Genomic DNA, 10,888 nt, shown 5'->3' on the forward strand with positions numbered 1-10,888 from the left:
ATTCGAATGTCATCAAATAGATATGACCATAAGTACGACTTATAATAGGTATGTCAATTTATAATAAAACATTTTTAAAGAATATATTTTAAAAAGATGTGACGTTACCTTTCTTTAACAGTATCATTTTCTAGTGTTGATCATAAATAGTATTGTAATCAATTATCTTTGGGTACAAATTCTAAGTTCCAATGAAATTTCATTATGTAATTGCAGTGATGAAAAAAAGTCTTGCAAGGCTCATAGCTAATGTTTTTTAAATTAAAAATTAGCCATTGCTACTCCACAATCATTTACTTCATGACCAAAACATTTAAGTTTTTTTTAAAGAAGATATAATACTTGCTTCCAGTTTGCAGTCAAAGGATGTTACTTAAAGAAAATTAGAGCATTATATTAAAACAAAAAATGAAGGATAAATTAAAAAAATTCTAATAGGTATTATCATGAACATTTCTGGTTATTCACTAAAATCTGAACAATATAAACTGATAATTTTAAAACAATAAAATTCTTTCAGGATTATAAGAATTACTTACAGAATTCACAACATAAACTTTTGATAATAATAAAACAAATTCTTATCTCAAAATAGGTAATAAAATCCTGAAACAACAATAATTGATTAATTGAATTAAGTTTTGTGAGATTTGTCTTTTCTTATCAAAAGAAAACACGAGCACTAATCAAACTGCAGTACAATAATTCAAATTCCTGAAAAAAATAGAATGTGATTATTTTATAACATAAAATCTGGACAATCAATATATTTGAATAACTGAGGAATAAGCAATCTTGACTATTCTTAACAATTCAGAATTAAAATACGATAATTGCAAGATTTCTCTAAGAGAAAATGCAATAGAAATAGAGCTACTAACCTTCTGATACATTCGAAGCCTTCGAATTGCCAGTTTGTTAGTATTATCATCGAACGAAACATTTGTTTGCATAAGCGATTGTTCTTGTTCAAAAAATTTTTTATTGACAGAATCAAACCAATGAAGCGAATCAAATTCCGCTTCTAACTTGAGCACTTTCAATAAGTACGTTACTCCTAATAATCCACAAAATTAATTTTTTTTTTAATTTTTTCATATTAAAGCAAAATATTTATAACAAACCTAATGCTAATGACAGGTGACATCAAAACCAATCGAGATTAATCATTACTTATCAAATCGCGATTAGTAACATGAAACAACAATGACGGAATCGCCTTAACGTTTAAGTTCTTTCGCATGCAAATTACCTATTGGCAGTCCATCATCTGTAAATATAACGGTATCTCTATTTCTTTTAGAAGTTTTTTCTTTTACAGTGATCATATATTGGACATAAGATATAGATAAGATTGGAATTAATATTGCCAGTAGTTTTAAATGCCCATTTTCCTTTGATATGCTTACGTCAGCGAATGCTTCGACGAGCAACTAAAAACAAAAGAAGCAATGTAATAAAATTATTTAACACATCACGATATAATATTTCTAAAATGGTCGTATTTCGCTCTGTAATTGGGACAGTCAATCAATTCGTACCATTGGAGTTCAAGACTAGTGACCATACAAATGCAGATATTTTTCTCTTTTTGAAGGTACGAATGTTTCTTCTTTCTACTTCTATGAAATATATTACTTTTAATATACGAAAACAATTCTCTTCGAAGCGACAAACAAGAAAAACACAAAATTATAAATCAGACGGTTACGCTTTCAAAAGTCCATTTCGTCTAACTTCTCACTAACTTAGCGACTTACATCTCTATACAACAGAGGTTAATAAGGTGGTTTCATTTTTATTCTTTTTGTCACTAAGGGAATTTGTTACCATACAAATAAGATTTTGGTATGGTTAGAGACTATAGTGTATCGATTCATGACTTGAAACGATGTTGTCATTCAAAATAAAACATTAGAACCAACATTCTTTCAATTCATTAATACATTCACAATCTATGTATATGTTATAAAGTTATACTATCTCACCGCAGATACGGAATTATTTTAAACAACTCAATGATACGGTACAGGTCCCCACTTTCTTCCCATTCCCATTTCAATTTTTTTTTTTTCTATCTTTTTTGTCTGGGTACTAATAGTAGTAGAGAACACTTACCTTAAGATATTCATGTCCCTCATTGAGATTTTTATTTATATTATCCACTGTTGCCATAAGAGAATTAATTGCATTGTTTGGTTTTCTAGAATTTAAGTTTAAATCGACTTCAGCTTCTGAAATGTATTCTGAAGTCTTTAGGCACTGATGCAATCCTCCACTTTTTACCATTCGAACTAATCCAACAGCGTTACCTAAGGAATTAATTCCATATGTATATTCCAGAATAATCAGAATAAATTTCGTTACAATTTTTTTTTAACTAAAATATACCTATTTGTGTAATTATGGTGATACATTTATCAAGCAAATCTAAGCCGTCTGGTCCGATACCGAGTCTACCAACCTGTTTATTCAATTTATCAGCACGATCGTAGGGGTATGAGATTTCCAAGCGTTGCTTTTTAGTTTCTACAAAATATTCACGTTCTTTTGATAAACGGCAACTCACTTTTTCGTCATAAATTAACTGAGATAAGACTATCAATTTTTTTTTTATAAATTGGTAAATGTAGTTAGTCTGGAAAATTAAATAATTTTCTTTTAGTACTATAGTACACTATTTAGAAATAAATGAACTTATTTAAAAATATCTATAGATAATACCGTTGTATTAATTATTCCAGTACCATGAGTCGCTATGGAATTTGAAACATTATCAACTGTAATCGTGTTTAGGTGCTTATTATTTGATGACCTTTCAACAAAACACTGGCTATTTAAATTATAGGAGAATTTTGTAACAAACACATCTATGTTTCGTACGATATCAACTAAATCCATACTCTGTAAATAAAGATGAAGAAACATATAAAGGTAGCAGATATCTGTATTATATCCGTAAATTATAAAGAAAATTTCCTGAAAAAAATTACCAAGGAAAGTTTACTGTTAATAAGAAGAGTCGCTAAACGTTAGCAAGAAAAGGTCACTTAACCTTTCTGAACTGATAGGAATGTACAACGCCGAAATAGGGTAGAGGGAAGCATCCTTTCTTGAAAGAACTCTTCTTGAAACAAATTTCCTCTAAAAAAGTTTCAAATAAAAGTTGCAGATGTAAAGGAGTAAAATGAGATTGCTAAGGTTGAGGAAAGTCTTTGAAGCAGTTTTCAAGAATATTAAAAAAATAAACATTCGTAAAAGAAGTTTTATAATTTCGTTTGTAGGATATTCCAATATGTAAATAATTTCCTTCAGTATGTGTGATGATAATCTATCAAAGGATAAGAGCAGTTCTCTCATTATCTGCAGTGAAACCACCAACAACACTTCCTAATGACAATTTTTTTAAAGAATATTGAAGCAACACAGAAGATTCTACAATACCATTATATTAACATGCAATTTGAAGATAAATAAATTCTTTGACTTTCAAAATTGCTCTAACAATGTTTTGTTCATTGTTTTAATCAGCGTTGAAAATGAAAAAATAAAATAAAATGTTAAGGTTAATGACTGAACTAACCAACCTGAGATAAAGTTTGACTGGGCAAATGATCATCTACAGTGCTTAAACTAAGTTTATGTTCTGCAAGACTTCTCATTTCTCGATAAGATTGCCAGTCATGTTGAGCTACTGTAGACATATCGTAAAATGTACAGTCTAGATAACTTTCCACAATACCTACATAACAGCAACAAATAAATCTTCAAACAGCAACCAATAAACTTAAAAAATATTCTATATGAAAATATAAGAATTTAGAGAAAAGAGAAATAATTCTCTACAATAACAACTTAAATAATAATAATAATAATAATTTACCTTTAACAGAAATAAAGTAATGAGACAACAAAAGCGGTGGCAGTTGCATCAAAGATCTAAAATCAGGATTATTTATTGTAGCAGCAGAAGAATCTTTATTTAAGTGGCAATGTGCTGCCAATCGTAGCCATGTTTCCACAGGTTCACATATTTCAGCTCGTAACTAGATTGGATAAGCCAATTTTAAATAATGATTATAATAATGTGTTGGAGTATTTTATCCAAAAAACTTAGTAAATAAAAAAACCTATTATTTCAACTTTAACTACTTAATGTTAAAAAAATTTACGCTTTTCCTTCACAAAGTCTCAGGACATGTTTGAACCATAGATACTGAATTTGAGCATTCCCAAAGTCAAGTACTCACTAATGAATAAATGTAATCCTTTTCTAGTTCAGCAACACAAGAGTCCGACTTTAATTCGTCATGGTCTTCAATGCAATCCATGTAAGGTGAGGAATTAAGGACATGCTAAAGAAAAAAATATATATGTATTTTAAGTTTTCTACACTATTAATTACAATATTACCTTAATTTTTCTTTAATTTCTTTAATAGTAGCTCATTACATACTTGAATTGTAGCGTATTTAATAGCATCAGAATTAATTCGATGGGATAAGTTGAGTAGAAACATTTGTTTATGCGTAAGAGAGCCAAAAAGTAGATTATCGAATCTATTTTTCAATGTAGACAATCTTGTTAAGAGATTTAAAGAAGGTAAACGCTGTCCTGTTAATGATATAGCCAGATTGGCCAAGCATAAAGTTTCAATGGTACAGCCTCTATACAATACTTCTTCAGCAATGCTAAGCAAAGAATAATTATCCATATTCCGTGACTTGCCAGCTTCTTTCTGAATTTGGGGGAGAAAAATATATTGTCATTCCACTCTGATTAAAACAAATAACTAACTAGTTTGCTAGAATGCTATGTGCCTGCTTGATTCCCAAGCCGCTTATTCTAAAGGTCACCAAAAGAAAAAGAGCCCAAGAGTTTCTATTCGTTACCCATTTACATCATTAGCATATATATATACTCAATTTTCCTGCCTACTAACACCGGCGCGTATATACACGCTCATTTCTTTGGTCCCTATCATTATCCGTTAGCTGGAAAACATGAACGGAGGGTGTTGTAGTAGATGTAATTTTTTTTTTTTTTTTTTTTTTTTTTTTTTTTTTTTTTTTTTTTTTTGCGCATCAACAGCTGAGGTTATTAGCGCCCGGAGCTTTTTCCAGTGCACTGCTGGCCTCCGGACAGTGTTCTCTCGTTACACTGTCCATCACCGGACAGTGAGCTGTAAGAAGCTCCTAGGAAGAGAAAATCTAAGGGTCAGCTGCTGGATTCGAACCCGGGACCTCCGCGTGGGAGTCCAATCCCTTCCCTAGTAGATGTAATTCTGTTTATATTTGTTATGACTTTAATTCGAGGCACGACCTTTAACCTCGATTTTATTTGTATAAAAATTGAGTAAAAATAATTCTTTGAAAGAGGGGTACGACGACAGAGCATGAAAATATGAATAAAATATAATTAAAAACTTTTTTTGTTATAAGGACCTTCTTTTTTATATTTTCTTATGATGCAAATGGGTTAATCTAGGAAAATGATTTCAGAACTCAAAAATATTTCTTAAAGAATTAATGGACAAATTCTCATTTCGATTAATGTTGAAAGGCTATTAATTGCTAACAGTTCACAAAAATAATGAAATTATAAAAATTTATAAAAAGTTACCTTTGCGTTAATAACAGCTACTAATGTGTGAGCAGCAAGTTGTTCTATTATATGATTGGACTGTTTGGCCATTGCCACATCATGTCTGCTAAACACTTCCACCACAGCCATTGATAACTGCACCAATTTACAAAGATATAAAGCTGCATGTTTAACCATAGGCCGGCCTAACACAGAATGATAGTATCTCAACCTGCTGACCGTCTGTTTAAGCGAATCGCAAAGGTCAGCACCCTAATTTCAAAAATGTGAGTTTTTTTATAGTTAGAAGAGCCAGGTAAAAAAATTAAATGGAATAAATAATTATACTGACTTCGAGACATAACAACGCAGTACCCACGCCGTTCCAGTTTTGACATGTAGAATCTCTTGACATTATATTCTCCATCTGTAGGGCCCATTTATGTACCTTAATTAAAAAGAAAAAAAATAAAATTAATGAAATTAGAAATAAAGTACTGAAACTCAACATTCAAGAAGATTTCGTTTTCTTTCTTTCCGTGGTACTTATGGCGTACAGAACCTTTAACAAATCTCCTTTCACTTGGAAGGAGATCCATCAACTTTCTCCTGTAATGCGTATTCCTATCGTTCCAAATCCTCATCTACATCATTCAATCATCAATCACCCTTCGAAAGGTCCTTCTCATGCCCGACTCGGTTTAAGATTTCTATACACATGGCATATGTACCTGAGTGTTACCAGGTGATGGCAATAAATCCTCCCTCTTTGGCGTAGAGGAATGGTGGTTTAGCACCAGAAATCATAATCTGGAGATCATAATCCTAGGGATCCCTTATCGAGAATTAGAAACTGCTACAAGTTAAAGTATTCTCCTAAATGCTTAACTTACCTGCCAACCTAAACACTATACTTACTCCTGATGATGGTAACATTTATACAGAACTACTTGAATTCAAAAAAATTACAAGACAACTCTGTAATTAATCATTAATACTAAAATCATTCTATTCATATATAAAATTTGAAGAAAATTATTAAGGAATTAAAAACCAAAACTTAACAAATAACGTGAACTTAACAAATAACGTGAACTATAAATATAACGAAAACAACAATTAACAAGTACATATAATTTATTTTTATTCTTTAACTGAGATCAAGTAAACCATTAACAATCAAAATCTATAACAAGTTTCCTATAGAACGTGACAGAACTGTTGAACCTAATGGATCGACTACCAACGTGCTTGATTAACTTATCAAATTTTAAATTAAAAAAGAAAATTACGGCTTTGAAATTTTATAAAACTTCCTTTACTTGGTAATAAGGATAATTGTAAAAATGTATTAAAAAGGAATGAAATGGTTTTACCTTAAAAATTTGGTTGGATCCACATGTTGAATAAAGTCATTGCTTTGTAAATCCGTAAAGGCACGTATATTTTCCTTATTTTTGACTTAATCCATCATCAAAGATTGATTCAGCCGTTGAAGAGTTTCACATTCACATACAAAGCTTCAAGCCGAATTGAAAATCAAACTCAACATTTACTGATAAATTAACCATTGATAATGGATTAATGTTCGAAACTGGTCAGAAATAAGGAAAAATGGTACTTACCTAAAGATCTATTGGTAATTATATTTTCTTTAGTTTTTCCATAAATACTAACTAAAAATGCGTAATGTTTGAGATCCTTGGACAGCATTGCCTCTTCCTGTTCTAAAGCCTTAACCAGTAGACCGTTATTAGCTGAAGGTAGTTTAAACGCAGGATCTCTCAATTTGAGTGCTAACTGTCGGGAAAGGAATTTACCAGGCATCCACATCACTTCGCCAAACATACATGACACCAAAAACTGCAATCAAATGGTAATATATCAAAAATAATGTAAATATAAATAGTAAATAGTAAATAATAAATAATAAAAATTAATAAAGAATAATGTAACAAAAAGTAATGTATTAGATAGATTTATAATATTTACCTAAATTTATTTATTTTTTATTTTTGGTATACACAAGAAAATTAATTTAAAAAGTAATTTTATAATCACAATGTACATGAATTCATTTATTTATAAAAAATAAAAATAAATGTTTAAAATCCAAGCAACACACTTTTATTTTTTTTTAGTTTTCTGGCTGAAGGATTATTTATTTTTGGAAACAGTGTCAAAAGGACCTGATACCAAAATAATAGAATAGGACCCTCAAATGTTAAGAAATAAGTTTAAACAAATTTAGCTAAGTAAACTTACTAACTAGCTAATTCAGGATTTTTTATGACAAAAGATTACTGACAGAACTCCGTACCTAAATCTGTCGGCGTCAAATGTACTCATAAAATGTACACTAATTTTTAAAATATATTTTCTTACTTTTTTTGACAATTCCTGTAAACTTTTTAACACTCGCTTATCGGCAACGCCCAATATATTAACAGCAAGTCCATAAAGTGCCACCATATTAGACCATGAATGAGACGCTTTAATATCATTCTCTTTAGTAGTTTCCAATTCTGCTAGTTGATTTTTAAAATATGCATTGATATGTTCTATTAGACTTTCCATACTTGCAGAAGATTTTTTTTCTAAAGGAATATGCAGAGATTCCTGAAATTATCCGTAAAATATATTATTAATTAAAATACAATGTAAAACATAATCAGAAAAATAAATATAATTTAGTAATATTAACTTATGTTAATTATAATATTACCTGAAAAATTGATGAAGAAAGCAATTCATTACGGATCTGATTTATCAAGGTGACTAACGGGGTAAGTCGATGGGTAGAATCATTGTCTACGATTCTTTTCACTTTATCTAACAATACTACCATGTGTCGTTCAATAGTGTTCTCTCGATCGTAACTGAATATTTCATCTAAAGCTACCAAAATCAGTGCTAATTCTCCAAGCATCCAAAAAATGGACTAAAACTCGTTAAAATAAATATTTAAAAAAAAAATTCATAAAACTAAAGTATTTTTCTTTTCCTGGAATCACTTTCTTACCGAAAGATGAGATTGAGATTTAACCCATGGATATTGTTGAACAGCCAAAGTCTGTTCTAAGACGTGATGTACCACTTGTCTGCAACGTCTAGCAAAGTTGATTATATCCGTCAGGACAGGCACTAATTCGCAAGCACTTTTACAGACTTCGGTGCTGCTCATACCCTCTCCATCTTTCAAAGAAAGTTCATGGTATTTTAATAAATGATGATATAATGTATTTGTAATTTTGCTATCATCACATGTATCTGAGGAACTAACTTACTAATTTCACCATAATTTAAAATTCGATGCACATACTTGTGCAAGAATTCATCTTTAAGATTTACAATTTCCATGTAGACTGCAGTAAACGTCACAAGTACCTTATTATGTAAACTATTATCTGTCAGAACCCGCTCATACAATGGGCAATGTTCCTTATACATAACCTGAAATCGAGATAATCATACTTTAATCTAAAACAGCTAAAACTATGCTAGTTCTCTTGGTATAGGAAAATTAATTATTTGTTTTTGCTTCCTTTTGAGTCTTCTGGGCCGCATAAAGTTGGAAAGAGAGAAAAAAAGAAATAAAAGGAACCACTTAATTTTCATGTTATCCACAGTAGAACCGTAAAGAGTTGACCTTTTGTTGTACATAGATAGGTTGTAATATCATTTTGAGATTACTAATGTAGAAAATGTACTAATAAAACTTAAGTAAAAAAAAAAAAAAAGTTAAGAAATGCCATTTTTTCAGGTGGGCTTTATGTACAACTACCAATTAGGTATTGTGGACGGAGAGGACTAGCAAACATTCTTTACTATAAAATTCTCAGATTTACCACTGATAAAATCCATGGCCTAGACCGGGAATCGAACCCAGTACCACAATACATATTCTCTTTAAGGGCCTCGCCTATAACTGCTCGGCCAATAAACTAAATATTATTTTCAACCTTGCCATATAGCCAATTACAAATTCTTTTTGCCAGTCGCCCAAGTTTTCTAAGTCTCTTTAAGCATTGCAGCTTATATCTCTTATTTAATTCTTCTAGAGCCAAGGGTTCTCACACATATGATATACGTTATGTACTATATAAATGCATTAACATTGAATGTCACCCCAAATTTTCAAATCAAGATTTTATGAACCTTCTGTTTTTTAATAAAGTTTGAAAAAAACAATTTTAAAGTGATTTCCAATTCACTATCATTATCCATTTTTAATTTCAAGTAAAAAACAAATATCGATTGAAACAATCAGAGTAACAATAAAAAAAAATAATCACCTCTATCTTTATTGGTGTAACCATCGATTCTGGAAATGATTCCAGTGATTCCTTCATGCGATAAATTTGAACACCTACTGTATCCAGGAACTGGCCGTAACTAAGAAGTACTTGCTTTCCTGCACTATCTAAAATTGAAACATTATCATTATAAAATCAGAAACAGTACTTATGAGAACAATTAGCTGTACGGCAGGAATTTTAGCTCTTTTTTATAAAGTAAGTAAAAATGTTTAGAAACACATTTCGAGCTCTTGTGATTACAATGAACCATACTGCTTAAGGTATAACCAGTAAAGTTAGATGTGCAAATGGTTAAAAAACTATTGTAACTTATTTTTCACTAGTCAGTTTTGGGAAGAAAGGTTTCACACGTCTTTATGAGGAAAAGGCAGCTTAAAAATAAATGTCCATCAAAAGCAAAAGTAGAAAAGAAATATTAAAACTTACCTATCAAATCCATTTTGTAATCTTGTGAAGCTAGAATTGAATGGCCAAACAGTTTAATCGGGAAAACATTCTTTCCTTAAATTTATACTTAATAACTAAACATTGAAAACAGCAACTGTGTTAAAATTGTTATCGACGGTGTTATTTCACTGCAAGAAAATAAAAATATATATTCTGACACACATTTGAATTGTTCAACAAAAATCCTATTCTAAGAAAAAGCTAATGCACTCCTTGTTGCTAGGAAACTTTTATAATCGGAAAAGAAATAAACAAAACTTCACCTGCTAACACGTAATTTATATTTAAAAAAAATAGCATTATAGATTCTGTGCTTAATGTAATAAAAAAAAAATCACGGAATCATACGTTTGTTTTAGATAAGAGGGTTGAACTTACTTTAACTTTATAACAGTATTAGAAGGTTGAAATCGATCGTCTATAATTATAATATCGAACGTCAGTAATCTTAATGTATCGACTGTAACCAATGATCAAAACTCGAGTCAAGGCAAAAAACGAAATTACTTAGAGAAGGCGGCAAAGAAAGAGAACAAGGG

The 10,888-nt window shown here is 30.4% G+C and overlaps 1 protein-coding gene across 3 annotated transcripts; it reads right to left on the bottom strand.

The window, feature by feature from the left end:
- Positions 1-69: 69 nt before the first annotated feature.
- On the bottom strand, positions 70-10,868 carry SWIP (strumpellin and WASH-interacting protein). Of its 3 annotated transcripts, XR_012462833.1 has the most exons (21): positions 10,613-10,747; positions 10,329-10,477; positions 9,879-10,006; positions 8,871-9,036; positions 8,606-8,778; positions 8,309-8,524; positions 7,969-8,202; positions 7,261-7,446; positions 5,936-6,031; positions 5,623-5,856; positions 4,457-4,738; positions 4,251-4,355; positions 3,884-4,046; positions 3,588-3,742; positions 2,725-2,904; positions 2,392-2,638; positions 2,119-2,312; positions 1,253-1,433; positions 882-1,057; positions 540-714; positions 70-372 (listed from the first exon to the last, which is right to left on the bottom strand). XR_012462833.1 is itself a non-coding variant. In XM_074142418.1 (20 exons), exons 2-20 carry the CDS (start codon positions 10,339-10,341, stop codon positions 664-666), a joined length of 3,180 nt encoding a protein of 1,059 aa, XP_073998519.1. In that variant the 5' UTR covers positions 10,342-10,477; positions 10,728-10,868; the 3' UTR covers positions 70-663. The 3 variants fall into 3 exon arrangements, 2 of the variants coding, with proteins under 2 accessions (XP_073998519.1, XP_073998518.1); XM_074142418.1 differs by having other exon boundaries at positions 70-714; positions 10,728-10,868; XM_074142417.1 differs by having other exon boundaries at positions 70-714.
- Between the last annotated feature and the right edge of the window lie 20 nt (positions 10,869-10,888).

The sequence above is a fragment of the Rhodnius prolixus genome, unplaced genomic scaffold (genome assembly GCF_049639745.1).
Source record: "Rhodnius prolixus isolate KJV_2025 unplaced genomic scaffold, Rpr scaffold_6, whole genome shotgun sequence".
NCBI classification, from domain to species: Eukaryota; Metazoa; Arthropoda; class Insecta; order Hemiptera; family Reduviidae; genus Rhodnius; species Rhodnius prolixus.